Genomic DNA, 26950 nt, shown 5'->3' on the forward strand with positions numbered 1-26950 from the left:
TTTCTACCAGTACAGGCCAGGGAGGCAGAATTCCCAAAGACCAATTTCAAAACCTCTTCCCAAGAAGCCAAAGAGAAAACTTCGTTTCCAGACATTCAGTGCACCATCCAAGACCCAAACCCAAAACCTTGATATTTCTCTTCCGCCAGGGGAATGGCTTGCTGTCAAGTCATTGCTAATTTTTCTCTGTGCTGATATGTTTAAAAAAATATTTTCCACGAAGCTCCCTGCCAAAGCCTTTCATCCCAAACATCTGTGGTTCTCTTGTAACTCATGTTAACACATACAAAGCATCAGTTGTTGGGACTCTGTTCACCTGTAAATTTGTCTTCAGAGCCTGAGATTTGGAAATAGGTTCACATGTCAAGGATACAGTGGCCCAAAGTTTCAGATTCCGCCTACCTTGCAAGACTTGTCTTCTGCTCCCAACTCCACTGCCACCTACCCACCCCTCACGTTATGCTCCAGCCAAACCGAACTCTCTTTGGTTACTGTGACATGCCATGTCCTCTCAAAGCAGTCAATCCGAAAGGAAATCAACCCTGAATGTTCATTAGAAGAATTGATGCTGAGGCTGAAGCTCCAATACTTTGGCCACCTGATGCAAAGAGCCAACACATTGGAGAAGAGCTGATGCTGGGAAAGACTGAGGGCAGGAGAAGGGGGTGACAGAGGATGAGATGGTTGGATGGCATCACTGACCCAATGGACATGAATTTGAGCAAACTCCAGGAGACAATGAAGGACAGGGAAGCCTGGTGTGCTGCAATCCATGGGGTCACAGAGTTGGACACAATTGAGCGACTGAACAACAAAATGTTCTCTGAGATCTGAGCTTTGGACTCGCGCTCTGTACTACCTGAACACTGTCCTTTGACTACACAGAGCTCATTCCCATCCATCCTTTAGGCCTCAACTTAGAAAAGTATATTAATATTTATTAGTATCACTTACACTGATCACAGGCTCACTATATGCCTGACACGGTATTCTCATTTTATACATGAGGACTTGGGGCAAGAAATTTTAAATAACGTTCCCAAGGTCATAAGACCATTGAGGGGTGAAGGTTGAATGTGAACCCCCAACATAACTATGCCTAGTGATGCTCCTGGAAGTCTTATCCACGCTCAACCACGCCTAGAGGACCTTCGAGTCCCCACTAGCCCGTTTCCTCCAAAATCACCTCAGACTATACTAACTGTCCATTTACTTCTTCCATTTCTCAGAACACACAAGCTGCTTCTCATTCAACTTATACCTCCTGGCTCACCATTGATCTTCTGTGTTTGTTTGAGGAAGATAGGAATAAAGTTGGACAGAGCATGTGTTAAGGGCCACTCATGATGCTAATCCAATTAGTGATGTAAAACTCCAGGCTGTAACTAAACTGATTAAGAAAACATTTTTTCAGCAATTTGGTGAAGCATGCACACACACACACACACAAATCACATGTTAATTACCAACTTTTTTCATTTTTTCATTAAAGGTGCCCCAAAGACTTTTGATTGCTAAGGCTTAAATAAGACGAGCATATAGTTAGAGACAGAAAAGACAATTGTAAGAAATGATCAGTAGTTCCAGCACTTAGCACAGCCTGATTCCCTGCGTTTTAATAAATACACTCAAATTCGGATAATCAAGGGGAAGCCTAGGTTTAAAGTATTGATGGTGGGTGGCATGCTCAGTTACTTCAATCGTGTCCGACTCTTTGCGACACCACGGACTGTAGCCCTTTAGGCTCCTCTGTTTATGGCATTCTCCAGGCAAGAATACTGGAGTGGGTTGCCATTTCCTCCTCCAGGGGATCTTCCTGACCCAGGGATCGAACCCAAGTGTTCTGTGTCTCTTGCATTGGCAGGTGGGTCCTTTACCACTCTCATGACCTGGGAAGCCTGATGGATGATAGGTGAGGAAATGGGTAAACAGAAGGAAATCTGAGCGCCTGAGAAGGGGCTGTTATAATCAAAACTAGCCCACCTACCCAGGAGGTCTAGTGAGTTTCGGTTAAAAGATGGGTCTCGGCCCTCAGAGGCTGAGATGTGAGGGGTGCCAAGCTCCTGTGCCCCAGGCTGCGGTGGGTTCTGCAATCTGGACCACCAGCCAGCAGCAAGGAGAATGAGGCGGCTTCCTGGGCTGACCTGCCTTCCCGCTCTTGACATCCTCAGGTTCTGAATGAGAGGGTTGGTGGTTCTCAGGGAGTTAGCAGAGCTGACCACTGACTGGACGCCTAGGTTTTGACTCCTCATTGTGTGAGCAAGATCTCCCAGAGATCTGACCTCTCAACCATCGCTTGTTTAGTTCAGCTGGATATTTGGTTCTATTCTTTTTCATTTCCCCAGGTTTTCTAATAAGGCCACACACACTCTTTTTCCTTCCCATCCAAAGTTGGCCATTCTTCCCTCTTCCTTTTGCTTCTCTCCTTTGAGCTTCCTATTCCAAGGCAATTGGTCAGAAATGTAAAGATAACAGGCTATCCTGCTACCAGAATGATATTAATATGTAAAAATCTCACTGCACTTATGCTAAAGCCCAGCCTCCACTGATGCCCCAGACGGCTCTGCATGATCTAACTTTGGCAGTATCCAACACAGTAGTAACTAGCCACAAGTCTATTGAGCACTGAAAGAAACACAGTTAGTTTGAACTGAGATGTGCTACAAGTGGAATGGACACATTGGATATTAATGACTTAGTACCAAAAAAGAAATATTGATAATTGCTTATAATAATTATATGTTGATAGGATAATATTCATAATATATTGCATTAAATAAGACAGACACATCTTCCTTGATTTATGATGTGGTTACATCTCTATAAACCCATCATCAGTTGAAAATGTCATCGTAAATTGGAGATGCATTTAATACACCTAACCTACTGGACATCATGGGCTTCCCTGATTGCTCAGAGGGTCAAGAGTCCACCTGCCAATGCAGCAGATGCAGGTTCAATCCCTGGGTTGGGAAGATCCCCTGGAAAAGGAAAAGGCAACCCACTCCAGTATTCTTGCTTGGGAAATCCCATGGACAAAGGAGCCTGGTGGGCTACAGTCCATGGGGTCGCAAAGAGCTGGACATGACTGAGTGAGGAACCACACACTGAACATCATGGCTTAGCCGAGCCTACCTTAAATGTGATCTTAATAGTGACATCAGCCTACAGGTGGGCAAAATCATCTAACACTAAGCCTATCTTATAATAAAGTATTGAATATCTCATGCCATTGAATACTGTGTTGAAAGTGGGAAGCAGAATTGGTGCCTGGGTCCAGAATGGTTTAAGTATATGGGTTGTCTGCCCTCTTGATCGTGTACCTGAGTGGGAGCTGGGGCTGCCACTGCCCAGCATCATGAAAGAGGATCGTACAGCATATCGCTAGCCTGGGAGAAGACCAGCACTCAAAATTCAAAGTATTGTTTCTACTGAAATATCTACCACTTTTGAAAAAAGTGAAAGTGTTAGTTGCTCAGTCACGTTCGAATTTTTGTAACACCCTGGACAGTAGCCAGTCAGGCTCCTCTGTCCATGGATTTCTCCAGGCAAGAGTACTGGAGTGGCTAGCCATTCCCTTCTCCAGGGGCTCTTCCCAACCCAGGGATCAAACCCGGGTCTCCTGCATTGTAGGCAGATTCTTTACTGTGTGAGTCACATAGTAAAGTTGAAAAATTATGTCGGGGACCATCTGCATTATTAAATTTAAATTCATTCATTGTTTTTGAACTCTTTAAATATGGCTTCCCTGGTAGTTCAGCTGGTAAAGAATCTGCTTTCAATGCAGGAGACCCTGGTTCAATTCCTAGGCTGGGAAGATCCGCTGGAGAAGGGATAGGCTACCACCAACCTAGAGAGCATATTAAAAAGCAGAGACATTATTTTGCCAACAAAGGTCCATCTAGTTAAAGCTTTCGTTTTTCCATTAGTCATGTATGATGTGAGAGTTGGACCATAAAGAAAGCTGAGTGCCAAAGAATTGATGCTTCTGAACTATGGTGTTGGAGAAGACTCCTGAGAGTCCCTTGGAAAGCAAGGAGATCCAACCAGTCCATCCTAAAGGAAATCAGTCTTGAATATTCATTGGAAGGACTGATGCTGAGGCTGAAACTCTAATACTTTGGCCACCTGATGCGAAGAACTGACTCATCTGAAAAGACACTGATGTTGGGAATGACTGAAGGCAGGAGGAGAAGGGGACGACAGAGGATGAGATGGTTGGATGGTATCACCGAGTCAATGGACATGAGTTTGAGTAAGCTCTGGGAGTTGGTGATGGACAGGGAAGCCTGGCGTGCTGCAGTCCATGGGGTCGTAAAGAGTCAGATATTACAGTGATTAAACTGAACTGAACCCACTCCAGTATTCTTGGGCACTTGGTGGCTCAGACAGTAAAGAATTGCCTGCAGTGAGGGAGACCTGGGTTCGATGCCTGGGTCAGGAAGATCTCCTGGAGAAGGGAATGGTTACCCACTCCAGTATTCTGGCCTGGAAAATTCCATGCACATAGGAACCTGACTTTATTTTGGGGGGCTCTAAAATCACTGCAGATGGTGACTGCAGCCATGAAATTAAAAGATGCTTACTCCTTGGAAGGAATGTTATGACCAACCTAGAGAGCATATTAAAAAGCAGAGGCATTAGTTTGCCAACAAAGGTCCATCTAGTCAAGGCTATGGTTTTTCCAGCAGTCAGGTATGGATGTGAGAGTTGGCCTATAAAGAAAGCTGAGTGCAGAAGAATTGATGCTTTTGAACTGTGGTGTTGGAGAAGACGCTTGAGAGTCCCTTGGACTGCAAGGAGATCCAACCAGTCCATCCTAAAGGAGATCAGCCCTGGGTGTTCATTGGAAGGACTGATGTTGAAGCTGAAACTCCAGTACTTTGGCCACCTGATGTGAAGAACTGACCCATTGGAAAAGGCCCTGATGCTGGGAAAGATTGAAGGCGGGAGGAGAAGTGGACGACAGAGGATGAGATGGTTGGATGGCATCACCGACTCAATGGACATGAGTTTGAGTAAGCTCCGGGAGTTGGTGATGGACAAGGAGGCCTGGCGTGCTGCAGTCTATGGGGTCGCAGAGAGTCGGACACGACTGAGCAACTGAACTGAAGCGAGGAGCCTGACAGGCTACAGTCCATGGGGTCGCAAAAAGGTGGATAGGATTGAGCAAATTTCACTTTCACTAGAAATTTTAAAATCACACATCTGACTGACACTGCCTTTCTATTGGGTGACACTGTTCTAATGGCTACTTACCATCCAGCCTCAATTCTTGCTGCACTCCCTACCACAATCCATGCTCCTGAATTCATCTCAGGCCTTCTACCCTTGAGCATCTTCTATCTCTACCCTGCCTTTATTTATCTGGATCAGTTTTTCAGTTAATTTACTCATCTTTTGGGCCGGAACTCAGATATTATTTCCTTGGAGTATGTGGCATGTGTTCAGCCTTCCAAATTTGGGTTTAAGGGCCTGTTTCTGTGACCCCGCGACTCCCTCTCTTTCTATGCATCACAGTACTTGCCAGGGTGCTGAGTCTTTCTCTCCCACTAGTCTGTAAGCAACAAGAGTGAAGCAACTGCTACTATCCATGGGACATATTAGGTGTTTGAGAAATACTTAAGGGATGAATAAAGGAGGGACATCTGATCATACTGCCTCAAGAGGACCCAAAACCCTGCAGTGGGATCAGCAAACTACAGCCCACAGGACCTATCTAGCCTGTCTCCAATTGTGTCAATAATTTTTGGAGGAACAGAGCCATGCTCATTCATTGACGTGCTCTCTATGTCTACCTTTGGAGTAGAGTAGTTGCAATGGAAGTTGTATGGCCCACAGAGCTTAAAATATGTACTATATGACCCTTTAAATAAAGTCTACTGAACTCCTCCTTATCAGATAATGCACAGCTCTTGAGGACACGTGATGGTTGACCTGTCCAGCCTTGTCTGGTGGTGCCCCATCCACAATACCTGTGGCAGGTGTGTTGAACTACTGGCAGTGCTGGTAACCCTTCCAGTCATGTTCTTCCACTCCAGCCCCAGGGCACACGATAACTCTCAACATTCCTACATGTATATGTGTGTGTGTCTATGTATGCATGTATATATGTGTGTGTGCATACACACTCAGATGAAATTATATACTATAAAAATGAGCATATATTTAAAGTTTTTTTCCTCCAGACTGAACCACACAAAAGCAGGAACAACACATTCACTCAACACTATGTATTAAACACCTGACATGTTTTGGGAGCTGGAGATAGTTGTGAGGTTCATGGCACTTATATGACCAGTGAGATGGGGTGCTGAGACCACTCTTCCTGAACCCTGGTCCCCATTGTCCAACTTAGGAACAAACATGTTGCAGTCGCCCAGCACATATTTGAGTGAATGAATGACGGTCTCCCACCAGACTGGCACTTTTCTCTTTATACAATGCTACCAACATTGAAGTGAAATTAGAAGTCAGACCTGTTTCTCTGCCCCTCTTTGGTAGGCAGGCAGGCATGGAATAGTGGTTTAGGACATAGATTTTGGAGACAAACTGTCTGGATTTGAATCCTGGCTCTGCCACGGGCTCTCTGTGTGATCTTGGGCCAACTGCTAAACCCTGGTGTGATTCATTCTCCTTGTCTGGAAAGTGAGGATAAAAAAACCCATCTTGCAGAAATGCCATGTAGGTTCACCAGTGAATACTATGTAGGCAGAACACACAGACCAGTGCCTGGCCCGCTCTGAGTGCTTTCGAAGTGTTGGTTTTCCTTACTACCATCGTCATCACTATTGTCACTACTGTCTTAGCAGGGGCATGTGACAATGTTAGGGGCTTCTCTGGTCATAAGGGGACAGTGATATTTGCTCTGCCCATGTTGCTGTGGGAATCTGATTACAGATAACAGTGAAAGGGCTTCACAACCTGTGTGGTGCTCTCCAGATGTGGGCCACGGTGACAGTGATCTTCCAGATGCATGGGCAATGCCATCGGGGGCACGGATGCCAGGGGTGAACATCCGGAGGCCTGGCCTTCATCACCTCAGTCTCTGCCTCCCTTTCTCCTCCTGCTCTCGTTCTTCCCTCTCAAAGTCCCTTCTCCCACCCAGAGGCGGCTTGCCAGTTCCAGGGTTGGAGCAAGAAGAATAACATTCCTCTGTTCTCTGCCCAAGGTGGAAATTCCATCTCTCTGCAATTTCCATCATGTCAGAGCTGCACTGAAGGTCCATTAAGGCTTCTTAGGGAAAGACAGAAGGGTGTGGAGAGAGGGGGAATGGGAATCCCTTTCATTGGGATTTTTACTAGAACGCCTAGATGAAATCTTTCCATCTACTCACCAAAGCCCTCAGTGGGTCATGGCTACCACTAGAATGTGATTTTAAAAAGGAAAAAAAAAAAACAAAAACAGACCAACAGCAAACGAGTTCTTCACTGAACTGAAGCACACATCCACTGCAGGGCTTTTCTCTCAACGTGTTTTTCCCTCTTTGCTTTTCTGAAATATGACACAGTCTAAGTTAGTTCTCAAAGACATTTTGGACTTAAGTCTGAGGCCGCTTTGTAGGGAGTCCCCCCAGAGTAAGTCAGGTCTGTTCCATCCCCATTATTGAGCATCAAAGATGCTCCGGGCACCATGCCAGGACCTTAGAGGCCCCAAGGTGAATGAGGCACTGTCCGGCTGCTGATAATCACACAGCCTGGAGGGGAGACAATCATAAAACCTAGAGCTCTCTGTCCTGCTGTGGCAGGGCTAACAGAGATGTGATCTCTGTTTATTTGGAGAACCTCAAAGGAGGGGGCAGGTACCTAGCTTGTGTGTTGCCTGAGCGATGCACAGAATCAAGCACATCACAGGGAAGGGACAAGGAAGCCTGGTGTGCTGCAGTCCACGGGGTCCCGAGGAGTCGGACACAACTAGATGACTGAACAACAGCGACAGGTCCCACAGGAAGATCACGAATGAATACATGAGCCCTGTATCAGAGTTCAAGGAGGGCTTCCCAAGGAAAACACTCCTGCGTCATGGTAGACTACCAGTGCCCGGTTCCTGGGCTGCAAGCGGCAGCAACAGAATTGGACACAGAGAGAAGTTAACACGAGCATCTGGGGGAGCTTGGCTCACAGGCTTCCACCAGTGTGGGAAGGAAGGCTGGAGAACAAGACTTGAAAGAGGGAGAAAGCCAGGGACTCAGTAGCAGGAAGAGCTCAAAAATCTCCTCCAGGCTCTCCAGCCAAACAGACCCCTAGTGTTCCTCTCTTGAATCACTCTGTTTAAGACCCAAGAGTCCAGAGAGCGAGGCTCTGGATGGCACCTCTGCCTAGATAATGAGAGAAATCATCTGCAGTGGGAGAGCCTAACACAGTGGTTTACATTCCATCAAGACCATACCCGATGGGGAGCTTCCCACCCTCTCCTCCCATCCGGGGAGTGCTAACAAGGAGTGCATGCGTGCTAAGTCGCTTCAGTTGTGTCCGACTCTTTGTGACCCTGTGGCCTGTAGCCCACCAGGCTCCTCTGTCCATGGGATTCTTCAGGCAAGAATACTGTCATGCCCTTCTCCAGGGGATCTTCCTGATCCAGGGATCAAACCCTTGTCTCCTGTAGTTCCTGGATTGCAGGCAGATTCTTTACCGCTGAGCCACTGGGGAAGCCTCAAGCTCTGACCAGGGATCAAGAAGGAGTAACTAGCCAAACAGCCAAAATAGACGCTGCAACTACCTAACAGACTTAGGGCTTCCCTCGTGGCTCAGACGGTAAAGAATCCGCCTGTAATGCAGATGACCTGGGTTTGATCCCTGGGTCGGGAAGATCCCTGGAGAAGAAAATGGCAACCCACTCCAGTATTCTTGCCTGGAGAATCCATGGAGTCACAAAGAATCGGATAGGACTTAGTGACTAAACTACCACCACCTAACAGACTAAGGCAGAGAAGGTAACCCACTCCAGTGTTCTTGCCTGGAGAATCCCAGGGACAGGGGAGCCTGGTGGGCTGCCGTCTATGGGGCTGCACAGAGTCGGACATGACTGAAGCGACTTAGCAGCAGCAGCAGCAGCAATAGACTAAGGCAGACAGAAACAACCAGAGTATGCAGGCTTCTGGAAGCAGGATGAGCAAAGTTATGGAGGTCTGTGAAAAGTAAGGAATGGGTCAGGAATTTCAAGCACCTTGGCATTTATAAGTGTTAGTTACTCAGGTGTGTCTGACTCTTCGCGATCCCATGGACTGTAGCCTGCTGGGGTCCTCTGTCCATGGAATTCTCCAGGCAGGGATACTGGGGTGGGTAACTATTCCCTTCTCCAGGGGAATCTTCCCGACCCAGGGATTGAACCCAGGTCTCCTGCATTGTGGGCAGATTCTTTACTGTCTGAGCCACCAGGGAAGCCCACTTGGGTATATAAGGCATGAGACAAAAAGTGACTGGTTATTGTCATGCCAGGCGTGAAACATGGTGATGATTAAACTTGAAATTGCACCATGGAGTGATTAGGATAATGAAGGAGGCTAGGGAACACCACTCTTGCCTGTGTCCCTGTTGCCTGGAGATACGACATTGTCTGTGCCCAGTGTCAAGGGCCAAGGTGTGTTCTGTGACCGTTATATCCCACTGATGCTGGGACAAATAGATTAAACAAGTCCAAAAACCATTACGCCCATTACAGATGCGCTGAGTGGGCTCTGAGCTTGGCCCAGCCCCAACTGGAAGTTTCACTTGAACATTTAAAAAGAATAAGGGCAAAAAATATTTTCATCAGTGGCCCACGCCCCATGCCCTCAGCCAGCTACAGAAAGCTCTGTTGTCCAATAATCATCCTGTGTTCTGTTTTTGTTTGTTGATTTTGCATTTAGCACAAGCCCCAGTTTCTTACGTAATAGAACATGTGGTCAGGTGAGCAGCTCTCTCTCCCTGAAGTTAGGTTTTCCTGGAACTAAGAATGGAGCCAAAGGAATGAGCAAGTGAAAACTAAAAGCCAAACCACAGGCCTTCCTTGAATACCTACTGGGTGCCGGGTTCTACATTAGGCCCTTTGTATTTATTTATGTTTTCCCTACAATGTCCCAGTGAGATAGGTCTGGTGGTGCCTATTCTTCTGTTGAGAAAATCTAGCTTCAGGTCTATACAGTCCCCATGCTTGGTGAAGCTGGACTTTAAGTTTATTGACTCCAAAGACCCCTCTTCATTCTTCATTCCTTGGAATGATTCTCTCTCTTAACAGCTCTCTCTGTGGTTATTTGCCCCTTACCAGAGACCTGAATCTCAACTCAGTTGACTCTCATTTTGTACCTGTCTAGTGATGGGAAGCTCACCACCTCACAAAAAAAGCAGCCATTCATATGGAGACAGAACCAACCTCCCTAGGCCAACCTCTGGTCTCCACTCTATTCTCCTAAACCCCAACAAGAGAGTCCATTCCTGGGGCCTCCCTAGTGGCTCAGTAGTAAAGAATCCACCTGCCAGTGAAGGAGACGTGGGTTCAATCCCTGATCCGGGAAGATCCCACATGCCATGGGGATGTGGGCTACAACTGCTGAGCCTGTGCTCTGCAAAAGAGAAGCCACCACAATAAGAAACACGTACGCTGCAACAAGGAGCAGCCCCCACTCGCCACAATGAGGCACAGCCTGTGTGCAACAAGAAGACCCAGCACAGCCATAAATAAACAAACAAACAAAAAGTTTTAAAAAAAAGTCCATTCCTTCAGCCGCATGACTACTATTACTATAGCTAAAGACGAGACTGGGACTCCATGAATCCTCCATGGAAAGCCACAAACTCTCTGTGCTCAGGTTGGAAGGCTCTTGGAAATAATCCAGATCTGTGTTTCTTATACGGCATGCATCAAAGTCACCCTGGGAGATGTAAAAATACAGATTCCCAGGTCTCCCCCAAGACTTACTTCATTGGAACCTCAATGAGTGGGGACTAAAAAATCTGCATTTCCCCTAAACTGTCAGGTTATTCGGAAGTTTCAACCCAATTCTCCGAATTACATTACAAGGGGGATCGCGATGCAAAGAGGGAAGGACATGTACCCGAGGCCCCACGGCCGATGAGTCATGTTTTACTTCCAATCAGGCAGCCCCTCTAAACACACAGCTCTTGGTCTGCCCAGGGAAGCCTATGCCTGTGAGTTGTGAGTTGAACAGCTTGCAAGTGAGTGAAGAAACTACGTCACCCCCGATCATAAAACCCGATGAACCGCAACCAGGCTGGTATTTGGACTACGAAACCACCTGGGGAGGCCTAGCTGGCTTGGCACAGGCCTTGCTCCTTCAACAGAGGTAAGGCTTTCTTCTCTGCCCCTCCCCACCCGCCCAGACGTCAGGAAAGGGGATGGGCCTGAGGTTACCAAGGGGTCAGAAAAGCACTGGAGATAAAAATCGGAATATTCCACACTCGATTCCGTCAGCTACATGACCTGGGACAGGTACTTCTGCTTTCCTGGCCCTCAGGTTTCCCCCTGATAGACTGGGAGCATTGGCCTGTGGTGCGGTTCTGAGAATAGAGCTGCAGAGTTACCATGTCTCCAGGCAGCCTGCACCCCAGCTCCTTAGGAGCAGTGTGACCCAGGCACATCCCATGACCTCCCTGAGCCTCAGGACATGTTCTGTAAAATGGGGGTGCTGGCAGCCACTTCATGGGGTGTGGGTGACAATTAAATGAGACAGTGCAACTGATGTGCTTGGCACAGACCCTGGCCCCAGCAAAGTGAAAGTCGCTCATTCGTGTCTGACTTTTTGCGACCCCTTGAGCTGCAGTCCACCACACTCTTTTGTCCATGGGGATTCTCCAAGCAAGAATCCTGGAGCAAGTAGCTGTGCCCTTCTCCAGGGAATCTTCCCAAACCAGGGAGCAAACCCAGGTTGATTCTTTACCATCTGAGCCACCAGGGAAGCCGTGGCCCTGGCAAGCACTTGACAAAAGTTAATTACTACTCCTATTGTTATCAAAGTTTGTCATCTCTAATCTGAATCCCCAAGAGACCAGCCTGCTCTGGCCTGGAACAAACCCAGCCTCAGTTTCCTTATCTAAAAAGTAGAGCAGGACTCCCCTGGTGGTCCGGTGGTTAAGACCCCGAGATCCCAATGCACAGGACATAGGTTTGATTCTTGGTCAGGGAACTAAGATTTCATGGGCTGCAAGATGGGACCACATTAATAGATTAATTACCCATGCAGATTTTGTAGCCCTGTCCTCAAAGAGTCACATAAAAATAGCTTCGAGACCATGTAGAGCTGCGAGAGCACATAGTTTCTGATCACCTGCCATGTGGACTGACCAGTCTTGGGCACAGATGACATGAAACATGGCCCTATGAAGGAGTTCACACACCTTAGGAGAAGATAGGATCCTAAAGGCACAATTAGAACTCAGTGGGCTGAGTAGACAGCATCACAGAAGTGTGGCGATTGTGAGAAGCTAAAGGGGGAGCCCCCATCCTGACTTTGGGAGTCAGAGTCAGAGCAGCTTTCTTGGAATAAGGAACACTTCTCTGGGGGGTTGACTTGTAAACAACAGCATCTTGAACAAATACAAAGGACTGTTGACTCTCTCCATTCCAGTGTGGGCCCTGAGGGCTTGAGAACCTAGAATGTTAGAGCTGAAGGATTCTTCAAGGACGTGCTAGTTGGAACAATGTGTTTATGAAAAGACACCCAAGGCAAGACTGGGGAGTGCCTGGCCTGGGTCCCCCAGCCTGTTGGTGTCGGAGCTGGGTCTAGGGTCTGAATCCTAATGTTCCATCTGGGGCACTTGGTGCTACCAGAATTGACAACCTCCTCACCAGCCTCCTCATTACACACACACACACACACACACACACATGCACACATGTCCAGCAGAGCACACCTGTGGCTGGCCCCTCGCCTTACCCTCCTGCCAACTCCTGTGAAACAGGAAAACAGAGCAGTTTGGCTTCGGCTGTAACATAGACAAAGACATGTAGCAGAGCTTCCAAAGGAAGCCGGACAGTGAGCGCCTTTCAGGGTCCGGCAGGTTTGTTAGCAGAGGCCGGTTAGAAAGGGCACCGCCATACAAAGTCCCTGGGTTTTTGTTTGGCTGTGGCCTTCTCTCCAGAACCCTCCTCTGTGGCTCTGATGGTGCCTCTGTTCTCAAGGGGTCTTGGGGATTACTGTGCTTCCCAGGAATCCCCTAAGAGTTCCCCCCTTCTAGGTATCAAGCTCTGTTGTGCTGGATGAATATGCACTTTGCTCTGAGCTAGGGCTGATGAAAGGCTCTTCAGTTCAGAGAGAATCATACCCAGCACACGCCCTTGTGTCCTCGCAGTCTCATGGAGGACAGTGACATTGAGTGAGGAAAATGCTGCAGTAGAAGTAGGGGATTCTCACCATGATAGCTCAGAAGAGACCGTTACTGACGCCCTCTGTGAGAGGCAAAAGGCCTCAGGAAGCCAGTGAGAGAGATTTCAGCTAGCTATGCCCAAGCTGGAAGGGCATTCCTAGAAGGGTGATCAGCACATGCAAAGACTAAGAGGGAAGGTGTGAGAGGGCATTGATGGGGATTCTTCAACATGGCTGCAGAGTAGGATGCTGAGTACAAAAACGACCACAACAACTAACACTTATATAGTCCCTGTTAGACGTCAAGCACTGTCCTATGGATCTGACACGCGTGGACTCATTTAACCCTCACCATAACCTTATGAGGGCTTCCCTTGTTGCTCAGTTAGTAAAGGATCTGCCTGCAATGCAGGAGACCCAGGTTCGATTCCTGGGTTAGGAAGATCCCCTGGAGAAGGTATGGCAACCCGCTCCAGTATTCTTGCCTGGAGAATCCCATGGACAGAGGAGCCTGGCAGGCTACTGTCCATGGAGTTGCAAGAGTCGGACACAACTTAGCGACTAAAGCACCACCGCATAACCTTATGAAGGGTGTTACTACTTTCCCCAGTTAGGCAGAGGAGAAATCCAAGCTATGGTCACTTGTCCAAGGCTACTAGACCCTGAGTAACCAGTGGCTGGTATGACCATGAGTGGGACCGGAGTGTCTCTGGGGCACTAGAGTTGGCTGTAGATCCAAGATCTATGGCCTTGCTGAGATTTTAACCCTCTCTGGTGGTGGTGGTGGTTTAGTCGCTAAGTCATGTCCGACTCTTGCAATCCCATGGACTGTAGCCTGCCTCTCTAGACTGGCCAAATGGAGTCATTCATTCTGCCATTGTCAACCTCAAAGGGAAGATGTGAAGATTAAAGGGAGAGAGAGGTGAAAAATGATCTTTATACATGAGTCATCATCTAACACACTTCATCATATCTATGACACATACATCTCTCCCAATATGGCAGGAGTATACGGAGAATCCAAGGCCCACGGAGGGTGAAGGACTTGCTCAAGGCTAACTGATTAGTTACTCTACTGCAGAGGAAAGACTAGCATCCAGAGCTCCCCACCTCAGAAGGCAGCAGAACACAATGGTTAAAATTCTGGGGTCAAATGATACCTGGATTCAAACTTTGGTTCCAGCTGCTTGAGACCAGGAAGTTTCTTAAAACCTCTGGGGTTTAATTGCTTCATCTATAAAATGAGGTGATAACTTATATATCATAGAGTTGTTGTAAGAAGTGTATGAAATATATATGCAAAGAATCTAGAATACAGTAAGGAATCAATCAATTAGATGATAATCGTGATGAGGATAGTGATGATGATGATGGAGAGGAGGAAGAGGACAAGGTGATGCTGAAGAATTCAGCGCTCTTTTCATAAGGTCGGTACTGAACTCTTCCGCAAGATTCTATGCCAGCTTTGCACACTCCCTTGCTATGGGGCACTGGGGACTCAAAATACATTTGTGCACAGTGGCACACAGTTCCATGCATGGCTTCCACATAAAGCTAAATGATATTCTTGGCTCTCTTTCGATCCAATGACTATATTTGCATGATACTAATCCTGCCTCATCCATGCACTGTCCATTGAGACCAAGGGGATTTATCCATCCACTTCGTGTCCCACATTCTGCCCAGTTGAATACTCAGACAGCAGAGGAGAAAGGCAAGATCTGAGTCTCTGGGCCTCTTAGCTATAACAAGTCCTGTTGAGTCAGCCTCTCTCCTAGCACTCAGATCCAGCCTCACTTCTGCAATGGCCTAGCTCAGGTGTCCTCATCCCCCTCCTGAACAACACCAACTACCCTACCCTGTGCGATCTAGTGCCACGGGCTCGCTCCTTTCTCACCACTCTCCTACTTTGCAACCAGAAGTATCTTCACAAAATGCCTATCTGCCTGTGTCACACCCCTTCTTTCAATCTAAGGTCTTCCAGTGGCCAGTGTGGTCTGCACTGCCAACCTCTTCAGACACACCCTGCCCTCTCAGCCCACACCGCTTGCTCAGCATCCTTCAGACAAAGCACACTCTCTCAAAAACATGCTGTCTCTCCATCCATGATGCCCTTTTTCTACTGCTGGACTTACTGAACTTGATTATCCTTTGACTGCAAAGGCTTTCCTGAAGCAAAGTGAATCTCACCTATCTTTTCTCAAATAAGCCATTGTAATAACCATTCGTTGAGAGCCTTGTTCTCAAGACTTTATATATATCATCTAATTTAATCTTCCCAATAGTACTTTGAGATGGTGCGTTCATCCCATGAAGAAAGTGAGGATTAGAGAAGTTAATGTCAGCTAACCCAAGACTCTGAATTAGCAAGACCTGTTGAGTCAGCTTTATATATTTCTCTCAGGGTCTAGCTCTTCTTCACTGCAAACTGCACAGCCAATTGAAACTCAGATTGGCTTGATTCCAAAACGTCTGATTTTCTCACACTGCAGTTAGTTAGCGAAGTTCTGGGAGTTTCATAAGGGCAGGATCTGGGTCCTGTTTGTCTTAGTACCCCAAGCCCAGAAATTAGTACTCAAGCATTTGTTGGAAGTTAGAGGGACTTAGCTTCTGATAAGATTCGGGAGGGGCATTATACCCATTTTCTCTGGGAAGTAGTAAAACAGAAGTCAACAGTTTGAAATACTTAGTCTGTCCAGGTTTAGATCTCAGTATCTCAACACCATGACTTTGAAGCAGGTTATCCAACCTGCCTAAACCACATTTTCTTTTAGCTGAAGAAATGGTAACCATACTAGCACATGGCTGTTCTGCACGTGGTTAAATGTGGTAAGTGTGTAGGCTCATTGCTAGGAAGAGAACTCCCTGAATGGTAGATACCAGCATATGTCCATGAAACCTGCCTAGAGAAGACTTAAAGATTGTACACAGGATGGGAGTCACGTATAGGCATTTTCTTGTGCACCCCTACCACACACCTCTGTGTGTTCACAACTTCTCTATTCAGTGGTGGAAACCACATGGAAAGTCATCTGTGCCAGTACAGTGGGACCTGAGCTTCCCTGGCATTTTCTGTGGCAGCACATGAATCCATCTGGCTGTGCAGAGCCAGGGCACTGGATCCAGAAGCTTCATTGGCACCTCAAGAATTTTTCTTTTTTTCCACAGAACATCTTAGCAAATATTGATTTAATCTACTTGCCTGCAATGGCAAGCCACCCCACCCCCCAACACACACGTGTCTCACCAGGCTGCTCAGTCTCACTTCTGAGGGGCTGGTGGTGACTGGGAATGGCAAGAGGCGCCACAGAGCCGGGAAAAGGAGGCTGAAAGCAGAGAGGGGCACGGATGGGAGAATGAGCTGGGGACAGCCTGGTGGTGGATGTTCTCAGGGGCAGCCACTGTTGGCAAACAGCCATCTGCAAGAGCCCCAGAGAGAACACAGACTGCTCGGCGCTCTTGCTATTAGGTTGTGTGTGTGTCACTGCTGAGTCGTGTCTGACTCTTTATGACCCCATGGACTGTAGCCCGTCAGGCTCTTCTGTCCACGGGATTTCCTAAGCAAGAATACTGGAGCGGCTTGCCATTTTCTCCTCCAGGGGATCTTCCTGATCTGGGGATCGAACCTGCGTCTCCTGCATCTCCTGTACTGGCAGGCAGATTCTTTACCACTGGGCCACCTGGGAAGGAAAAATGATCCTACCATATATTGTGCTGGGTGCACTACACCTGCTATCACACTCAAACCTCAGAATAACCCCACAAGAACAGACTGACATTTACCCCATTCTGCTGATGGGGACACTGACATCAAATTACTCATCCAAGGGCAATAGCTGGCGAATGGTGGCAGATTCCGATTCAAACAATCGGGCTCAGACGACAGCCCCAGAACACCGGAGAGTTTACCTTTATGCAACTGTTGAGCTAAATTTTTCCTCACGTTGTATCAAGACAATGGAAACTACAGCAGTGGGGTGACTCGGTGAAAGTCTGAGACCTAGGGTTCAGGAAAGTGTACACATGATAGCAATTTTGAATAGAGCCTGGAAATGCTATACAATGAATGTTTGTGTTCTCCCCAAATTCATATGTTGGAAACTAATCTCCACTATGCTGGTGTTTAAAGGTGGGACCTTTAAGAGATGATTAGGTCATGAGGGTGGTGCCCTCACAAATGGGATTTGTGCTCTTTTGAGAGACCCCAAGACATCCGTCTCCCCTTCCACCACATGAGGACACATCAAGAAGACAGCTGCCTGTGAACTCACCAGCTCTCACCAGACACCAAATCTGCTGATGCCTTGACCTTGGATTTTCCAGCTTCCAGAACTGTGAAAAACAAATTTGTATTGTTTATAAGTCACCTAGTCTATGGTGCTCTGTTATACCATAACTAAGACAGGTAAGTACTCAGCGGATCATAACTATTCCTTTTCTTTTCATCCTCCTTTTAAGATGTTTATTCTTCTCTGAATATACTATCCTTGGAAGGAGAAGACTCATCAACACTGTAGTGGGAATGTTTCCATCTAAACTCCACCTAGGCGTCCTAGGTCACTTCAGTCATATCTGACTCTTTGTGACCCCATGGACTGTAGCCCGCCAGGCTCCTCTGTCCACGAGGATTCTCCAGGCAAGAACACTGGTGTGGGTTGCCATGCCTTCCTCCAGGGGACCTTCCCGACCCAGGGATGGAACCTGTGTCTCTCATGTCTCCTGCTCTGACAGAAAGGTTCTGTACCAGTAGCACCACCCGGGAAGCCCTAAATTCCATCCATATACTTGCAGAAATGTAAATCCAATAAAAGCAAAACTTCTTAGGAGAGCACCTCTGAGCTTAGACTGTTGGAGGCTGAGCAGGAGCAGATCTTTAGGCACCAGAGTTGTTTGGAAGAATCTCCTCCTGCTCTGTTTCCCCATGTGGATTATTAGGATCCTAGCGGGAAAAACTACTCAGCATGTAGGTTTTTGGGGTGTGGGGGGGATTATGGATATCATCAGCATTCATCAAAATTAAGAAGGAAGCTTATTTTCAACTGCTTTTATTTTACTGATCTTCAGTATTTTCCCCCTGAATTTCCAGTGTATTCTTCACTCGTTAACAGGTATCATGTCTGCATTATGAGATGACTGACCTGCATCCCATTTCCTCCAGTGAGCCAGCATCTCTGAGCTACTGCCAGGAACTTAAGGACTTATAAAGACTGTTTGTTCTCATTACCCTCCCCAGTACGTAACACAATGGAAGTAGACAATTGCCACTTAAAAGGAGACTTAATGGTGGAAGGCTTCCCTCATTACCTCAGGATCCAATCTGCCATCACTTCTGGAAAATGACAGTCGTCACCCTCTGCAACGCCTTTTCCAGTCCAAACTCCATCCTGGCGCTGGAATGGTGTTTCTTACAGAGCATGTTGACTCCTCCGCTAATGTTCTGCAGTGGTTCTCAGTTACTTGAAATATAGTCAGACTTTCTGTCCACGGCTTCCAATGCTCTGCCTAGCTCCCAGCCTTACCTCTTGCTTCTTCCTATTTTGATCTCTATTCCCAACAAAAGTGCCTTCAGCCTTTGAATGGCTCTGCTGTTGCCCAGCCTCTCAGCTGTGTCCTGCTCTTTGGACTGCAGCACGCCAGGCTTCCCTGCCCTTCACCATCTCCCAGAGTTTGCTCAAACTCATGTCCATTGACTGACTTACCTTTCCTCTTATCTCTGGGCTTCTGTTCGTGGTGTCCCATCTGCCTGGAGCTAATCCCATCCCCCTCCCCCATCTTTTGGGTATTGGCATCACTTTTTCAAGAAAGCATTTTGGAACCCCTTTCGTTTGTCTCATGACCCAGCAATGAGTTCAGAGAACCTCCATTCCTCCCCTATCACAGCCCGAAAGAACTGGCTGCTTCTCTATCGTTTCCATTGGACTGTATGCTCCCTGATGACAGGGAGAATCTGTTCTTTAGCTGATTGCCCAGTGCCTGGTATATAGTAGAGAATCAATAAATACCTGTTGAGTGAATAAACAGAGGTCCCCCATCAGTAAGAAACACAACCCAAGCAGAGAGAGAGAGAGAGAGACAATAGGAATTTTTAATGCATGGGAAGTCCTGCAGGGACTCTGGGCAGACCCACGGGGAGCAGGAAGAGGCAGGGGTCCTGCCAACCCAAACATGTCTGGAAAATGAAAGTCCTAAAGACCCAAGCTTCCTCACTGCCAATGATCCTCAGGGCCTCCTTCCTGAGGCTGAAGGGGGTCCAACTAGCTCTCCACAGGGCTCCTCCTGGGGTCCACGGCAGGAAGGAAGCCGGGGGGATGGGGGTGGCAGGAGGAAGGAAGAAGAGGAAAGGCCACTGGGTCTCCAACTGAAAGCTCCTGCCTCGGGACTGACCGCCATCCGTAAGAAAAAGTTGAAAAAGGAGAGCCTTTGATAGAGTCAAATAATACCTTAGAAAAAATAAAAGCTGGGGCAAATGAAGAATTCCAGTGGCGAGAAAGTTCTCCATTGGCTATCCACAAGAGAGTCTGCTTTGGCCTTGCTGGCAAGCCTCCTCCGTCCAGCCCGTCCTCAGCTGTCCTCCACCCCCCCGCCAGGCCCCGGGATCCACGAGAGCACCGCTCGCCCTCCCACGGAGAGTCTCTGTGCTCACGGAGGGCGGCGCCCGCCCTCACCGGCCCTGGGACTCCCCGTACGTGTTCCGGGCCATGGGCACCATCTTCTCCTCGCACGTGACCTTGGTGTCCTTGAGGATGCTGTACCACACCATACCCGCAGGCCGGACCTCCTCGCTGCGGCAGAAGAGGTACGGCACGGTGTCCACACGGCTCTGGATGTAGGCGCTTCGCAGGAGGCTGGAACAGTGGCTGCTCACCCTCTCCAGCCGCCGGAGGATCAGGTGGGCCTTCCTGGAAGACAGGAGGGGACGGTGATGAAGCTGGAGAAGCCCAGGTCAAACGGTCAGGACTTCGAGGTGGTGAGGAAAGGTCAGCGGACGGATGAGGGCTCCTTGTCCCAACAGTTTTCTAGCTGTGAATGTGATATTGTGAACGCTTGTTCAAAAATCACTTTGGAATTTGTCCTCAATTGTGGCATGTGCAAAAAGTGCAAGAGGGGACAACTGTATGAATACCAAGGCGGGGGGGTAGGATGGATTGAGAGATAGGGATTGACGTATATATACTACTGGGCTTCCCTGGTGGCTCAGCGGGTAAAGAATCCGCCTGCAGTGCGGGAGACCTGGATTCGATCACTGGGCTGGGAAGATCCCTTGGAGAAGGGAATAGCTACCCACTCCAGTATTCTGGCCTGGAGAATTCCATGTACTGTATAGTCCATGGGTTCGCAAAGATTCGGACACAACTGAGCGACTTTCACTTTCATGAATAAAATAGATAACTTATGAGAACCTACTGCATAGCACAGGGAATACTACTCAATGCTCTGTGGTGACCTAAATGGGAAGGAGATCCAAGAAATAGGGGATATATGCTTAGACGTGTGGTTGATATGCTTATATCATTTTGCTGTACAGCAGAAACTAATACAACATTGTAAAGCAACTATAATAAAAAATAATAATAATAAAATAGAGGTGTAAGTTTTGACCTAACATATTCACTTCTACAAGATAAAACTTATAAGCATTAGAACTCTGGCTAAGTAATAGTTATTATAATGATGATAGATGACAAAAAGAACAATAACTAAATTAACATCACATGCTGGGTAAGTAAGGTATACACACTTTAAAATCTGTATTTAACCTTCATGACAACCCTAAAAATACTATCCTTTCCCCTTATATTCAATAGGTATGGAGCCCAAGTTTCAGAGAGATGACACCACTTGGCCAAGGTCAAACATCAAGGTGACCACTGAAGTGGTCTGAACAGTCACCATGTCCCTCTCTGTCTGCTGTCTTATTGTTCTTCCCTCATGCTCTTTCCTCGCAGTCAGAAAAAAAGCCTGCCCTCCGGGCTTCTACTTCATGAAAGCCTTTATATCTGTATCCCCAAATCAGATGTCTCTCCTTCTTCTTATTTCTAAAACAGTGATGGTAGCCCTACCTTCAGAAACTGGTTCTGAGACTAACTAAGAGAGATGCCCAAAGGCTGACCTCGAGTAAGCTCTCAGTAAAGGGTAGCTTCTATTCCAGAGAACTGTTGTGATGATGTCTCAGGATCAAGGTCATACCAGACACTAGTCTTAGCAAGAATTGCTTTGGACTATAGATGGGGAAACAGTGGAAACAGTGGCTGACTTTATTTTTCTGGGCTCCAAAATCACTGCAGATGGTGATTGCAGCCATGAAATTAAAAGACGCTTACTCCTTGGAAGGAAAGTTATGACCAACCTCGACAGCATATTAAAAAGCAGAGACATTACTTTGCCAACAAAGGTCCGTCTCGTCAAGGCTATGATTTTTCCAGTGGTCATGTATGGATGTGAGAGTTGGACTATAAAGAAGGCTGAGTGCCGAAGGATTGATGTTTTGAACTGTGGTGTTGGAGAAGACTCTTGAGAGTCCTTTGGACTTCAAGGAGATCCAACCAGTCCATCCTAAAGGAGATCAGTCCTGGGTGTTCATTGGAAGGACTGATGTTGAAGCTGAAACTCCAATACTTTGGCCACCTGATGCAAAGAGCTGACTCATTGGAAAAGACCCTGATGCTGGGAAAGATTGAGGGCAGGAGGAGAAGGGGATGATAGAGGATGAGATGGCTGGATGGCATCACCAACTCAATAGACATGGGTTTGGGTGGACTCGGGGAGTTGGGTGATGGACAGGGAGGCCTGGTGTGCTGCAGTCCATGGGCTCGCAAAGAGTCAGACACGACTGAGTGACTGAACTGAACTGATGGTGATTATCATTAGGAATTTATCTAGAACTCTTTATGCAGCGCCAGAGAGAGGCTCCTCAAGGAGATATGTTGGCTGCAGAGAAAACTAAGGCAAGTGTCTCTGAGATCACCTAGTCCAAGGTTTCTCAACAGGGCACTGTTGACATGTGGGCTGGATCATTCTTTGCTAGAGGGGCAGTCATGCAGTATCCCCAGACCTCTGCCTACAAGATACACGCTCCTGCAGTCCAAAGCATAACGATGAAACTGTGTCCAGACATTATCAAATATCCTCTGGGGAGCAAAATCACTCCATTTGAGGGCTTCCCTGGTGGTCCGGTGGTTAGGAATCCACCTTGCCATGCGGGGGACACGGTTTTGGTCCCTGGTCCTGGAAGATCCCACACGCCACGGGGCAACTAAGCCTGCACACCTCAACATTGAAGCCTGCATGCCCTACCTCCCACGCTCCACAATGAGCGAAGCCATCGCAACAAGAAGCCCCAGCCCTGCCTCTAGAGAGTAGCTCCCACTCACAACTAGAGAAAGCCTGTGTGCAACGATGACCCAGCACAGCAAAAATAAGTCAAAAATTAAAAAAAATCACCCCATTTGAGAACCAACAACATGGTCTCATGAAAGATGGGGAAACAGAGGCTTCGAGAGGGTCATGCCAGAAGTCAGCTTTGCTGTCCGGGTGTCTGTCTCCATGTGGAATCCACTTTCCGCTACATCTCCGCATCCTCAAGATGCCTGGAGATCCTGAGGGGCCACAGGCGAGGCCCTCTCCTGCTGTCCTCTGCATGCCCCTGGGAGACCCCAGGAGGGAGGCATTTTATGACAGCAGACCCCACAAATGGGAGACTGTGTTAGGCACCTGCGTGGCGGCTGGAAAAGGGCCGGGCTTATGTGTGTAGGTCTTGTGGGCACGATTTATGAGGTGCCTTTCAAAAAGTCCTCTTTGTATAGCTCACCACTTGGGTGGAATATTTCCTGAGGTGCCAAGAATTCATAGCTTCATAATCACACTCGCCCCACAGGGCTCCCTCGCCTTTGGCAGGCACCTCCCCGGTGGAGGGGGGGGACCAGAGGAGCTTACTTCCCGGTCTCCTCATTTCAGCTCTTGCTCTGCTCCTTAGCGGCTCGGTGTCCTGAGGAACTTGACTTAACATCTCCAAACCCGCTTGTTCCTTTGACAAGCAGGGTGGGTGTGCAGTTAAAGGAGACGGAGTCATCGCTTGCTCCTTTGCCGAGCATTTGTTACATGGCAGAGCTCCGAATTCAGAAGGAAAGATACACAAGTGGAAAACGGCAGGGCAGGTGACGAGAGCAACGATAAGAGGAGATGTGGGAGCTGTGGGGAACAGAGGACAGTACCGTGGGGGGACTGGGAAATCTGAGAAGACTTCCTGTAAAAGGGGGAACTTGTGCTGAGCCTCCATGATGAGCAGAGTTTGGGGAAAAGGCATAACCGAAAGCCTAGGGGAAGGCGCAGAGAGAAGTGGTTTTGAGGTGGAAGATGGTGTGCAGGTGGGCTCACAGCGGGAAACTGGACAAGGGGCGGGAGCCAGGCCACTGGAGCTTAGAAGCTGGGGCATGGGTTGTATAGGATAAAGGTGCACCACACAGGCTCGAGAGCCTGACTGCTGAGGTTCGAATCCTGCCCCAGCCACTTTACTAGCTCTGTGACGTTGAGGACATTGTTTCACAGACTGTGCCTCAGCTTCCTTACCCACAAGCGGGAATAATAACTAGGTCTACCACCACGTAGGTAGTAGTGAAAGTCACGCAGTCGTGCCCGACTCTTGAGATCCCATGGACTGTAGCTCGCCAGGCTCCTCTGCCCACGGGATTCTCCAGGCAAGAATACTGGATTGGGTTACCATTTCCTCCTCCAGGGGGCCTTCCTGATCCAGGGATTGAACCCATGTCTCCTGTGTCTCCTGCATTGGCAGGTCGATTCTTTACCACTGAGCCACCCGTGAAGCCCCTATTGTCTGATCTAGACAGCCATATAAGTCACAAATACAAAATGAGATTGGGGAGACAAGTCCTCTAAGATGTCCAAATGCTTTGTCTCCAAGGGCCCAGCCATCCCCATAGAGAGAATTTTGGAACTCAACTGGACAAGCCTTTGTATAGATGGAAACTAAAGATTGAAATGAGAGAACAATTTGCCTAAAGGACCACCTTAAGTCAGTAACAAAAGAAAAGCTAGAATTGGGGCTCCTGAGTGTCTAGAGCTGAGATGACATATTTGGTTTTGAAGTCCCAGATTCAAATCCTAGTTCTATAACTTATCTATGTGGATCATGAGCAAGCTCTTCAATGCTACTAACTCCCAGTTACTGCATCAGTAAAATGAAAACAACAACAGTATTTCTGGAAGATGAGAGGACCTGGGTGGTTTGCTTAGTTCTCAGTAATGTTAGCCAAGATATTTTGCAGTGGAAGGGATATAGGTTCCAGAGTATGTTAGGGAAAGCCACTTTTTCTCTATGAGCCTCAGTTTCCTCATTTGTAAACTGGGGATAGAGATGCTTATTTTGTAGGACTGCTGCTCGGCTGCAGGGAAATTACTGCCATAAGCGTCCAACAAGGAATTTGCACATAATAGGAACTAAACCAATGTTAGTCCACCTAACTGTCTCCTGCTCTTTCTCCACCATACACGATGCTTCAGCACCTTGATGTGCAATGAGACAAAGGCAGGAGAATTCAGAAGGTGAAGCCATGAAGACAAGGGTTGGAAGTGTTCAGAGGCTGGAGCAGGGTGCAGGGTGAGAGATCAAAAGTGAGATTGCTGGGTAATACATTGCAAGCAATGGGGATTCATAAATCAAAGGCCAGGCATGCCCCCAAGCTTTACCTGGAGGGGGAAAGCACAGGTCAGAGTGACCACTTTTCTCAAATACTGGAAATGAAATCCTCCTCCTTGGAGATAGGATGCAGGCCCGGCAGGATGGGAAGCCAGAGGGGGAGGAGGGACAGCGTACATTAATCTATCACTGTACCAGCAGGAGAGACTGAGACAGGGATGGCTTGTGAAAGAGTCAGCGGCTGGGCTCAGACGCCACTTCTCCGGGAACTGAAGGAGCTTAAGTGACTCCTCTCTTCCCAGCACCATTACCCACTTCGCTGTTGACACAGTTATTGGACAGAGATCTAATTCTAAGGGGGCCAGGGGATGGAGCAAAAGAGGAGAGACAGCAAGGGAACATTTCCGTTGGCCTCTCTCCCTAATCTCTGTCTCCTTGAGCTAAGCTTAAGTCTCTGTGTTAGCCGACCTCAAGCCTAATGAGAGTCAAGGGGATGGCGTGGCTGCAAACAAACTGGAACACCACCTCTGGAAGCAGAGAGGGCAGATTCAGGGAAACAAGGACTTCCATTCGAGCTGCCCCTGTCAGGTCACCTCTGGAGAACCCCACTCGCTTCTGGTAAGAGTGACATATGCAAACTGCAGCCAGATCATGATGCCGAAGGTGGTCTCAAAAGCAAATCTCCTGCAGAAGTGCTGCAAGAAGGAATCAAATGTGCCCCTGAAGGGGGGGCGGGTATTTAGGAAAATAGTTATGATGTTCTAGTAAATGAAAACAAGAGGGGAGAACCCTGAAGATCAGGGATGACAATGGCGACAGGCGACTGAGGACCCACCATGTGCCAGAAACCTAGGTAACATCATCTTTAGTGACACAGGAGCATCACATGGGCCTAAGGAAGTAAGTGGGCAACTGGGCAAAATGTTTATACATATTTGTTTATAATAAAAAAAAAGTAAGAAATCTAGTTGGCCTTTAACAGAGGGCTAAATTAATGTGTGATAAATTCATATAATTGAAGGAACCTTTAAAAAGCCAACATATGTGCATATGTATCTATAGGAAAAGACTTGTACTATTAAGTGTAAATAGGCAGAAAACAGAGCAAAACAAATGTATTTGATCAACATAGCAGAGTGGACAGAAATGGAACTATGTGGTCTATAGATGTCAACGTATCCTTAAGTCTGAACCAGTTTCCTTACTCATGAGCATATTCATGTCACATCCATATCGATCTCTGGAGAAGTATGTGCACATTATTGACAATTTTATCTCTGGGTAGAGACTAGGAGTCCAGGGAACAACATTTTAGTTTGCAGTTATATACACACATATAAATATATAAATATATATATACATACATATATACCTGTCTCATTTACACATTACAGAATGAACAAGAATTACTTTTAGGACAAAATACAATAAAAGGCATTTCCCTTTTGAAAACATGCATACATACACACATTTTAAACCTGGTATGATGAATGTGTGCAATGAAGCCATGGTTTTATAGCCTCCCAGCGGTTCACTGGGGTTACTTTCAGAATATCCACATCAAGTTTAGCCTCAGACCACCCCCATTATACAGAAAATCAGAAGCTCGGGTACTGCCGTGTAAATATATTTCCTCAACACCAGGTTTGAAATACGATTTGTAAGGTGACTAGCAAAAATATTTACATTTGGCTTTGTGTCCTCCTTGTTCTCTCATAAGAAGCCATGAAGTCTTCCAAGAACTCATTTCTAAACTGATGGTAAGAATGACTAAACCTCAACAAACCCAAATTATTTCAGTTTGGAACTGATGGAAATTTCAACAACCTCAGATATGCAGATAACACCACCCTAATGGCAGAAAGCAAAAAGGAACTAAAGAGCCTCTTGATGAAGGTGAAAGAAGAGAGTGAAAAAGCTGGCTTAAAATTCAACATTCAGAAAACTAAGATTATGGCATCTGGTCACATTACTTCATGGGAAATGCTGCTGCTAAG

General features: G+C 47.3%; 1 protein-coding gene and 1 long non-coding RNA gene across 4 annotated transcripts in view; both read right to left on the reverse strand.

Moving 5' to 3' along the window:
• Positions 1-19302, reverse strand: part of LOC145540855 (uncharacterized) — a 29224-nt gene extending 9922 nt beyond the window's left edge. The window contains exons 1-2 of the long non-coding RNA XR_014078599.1: positions 18605-19302; positions 17572-17632 (exon numbers count right to left, since the gene is read on the reverse strand). This is a non-coding gene — a long non-coding RNA (uncharacterized LOC145540855). The remainder of the gene's footprint in view (positions 1-17571; positions 17633-18604) is intronic.
• A 508-nt stretch (positions 19303-19810) lies between these two features.
• Positions 19811-26950, reverse strand: part of ASTN2 (astrotactin 2) — a 989820-nt gene continuing 982680 nt past the window's right edge. For 2 of the 3 annotated variants that reach the window (XM_081575813.1, XM_081575806.1), the window contains exon 23: positions 19888-20199. In XM_081575813.1, coding sequence (XP_081431939.1) covers positions 19962-20199 — 238 coding nt within the window. In that variant the 3' untranslated portion in view covers positions 19888-19961. Of the gene's footprint in view, positions 20200-26950 lie in introns of all 3 variants that reach the window. The other variant, XM_081575818.1, reaches the window with a different exon arrangement.

This window comes from Giraffa tippelskirchi, chromosome 1 (genome assembly GCF_054371585.1).
Source record: "Giraffa tippelskirchi isolate mGirTip1 chromosome 1, T2T-mGirTip1v1.2.pri, whole genome shotgun sequence".
Classification (NCBI taxonomy): Eukaryota; Metazoa; Chordata; class Mammalia; order Artiodactyla; family Giraffidae; genus Giraffa; species Giraffa tippelskirchi.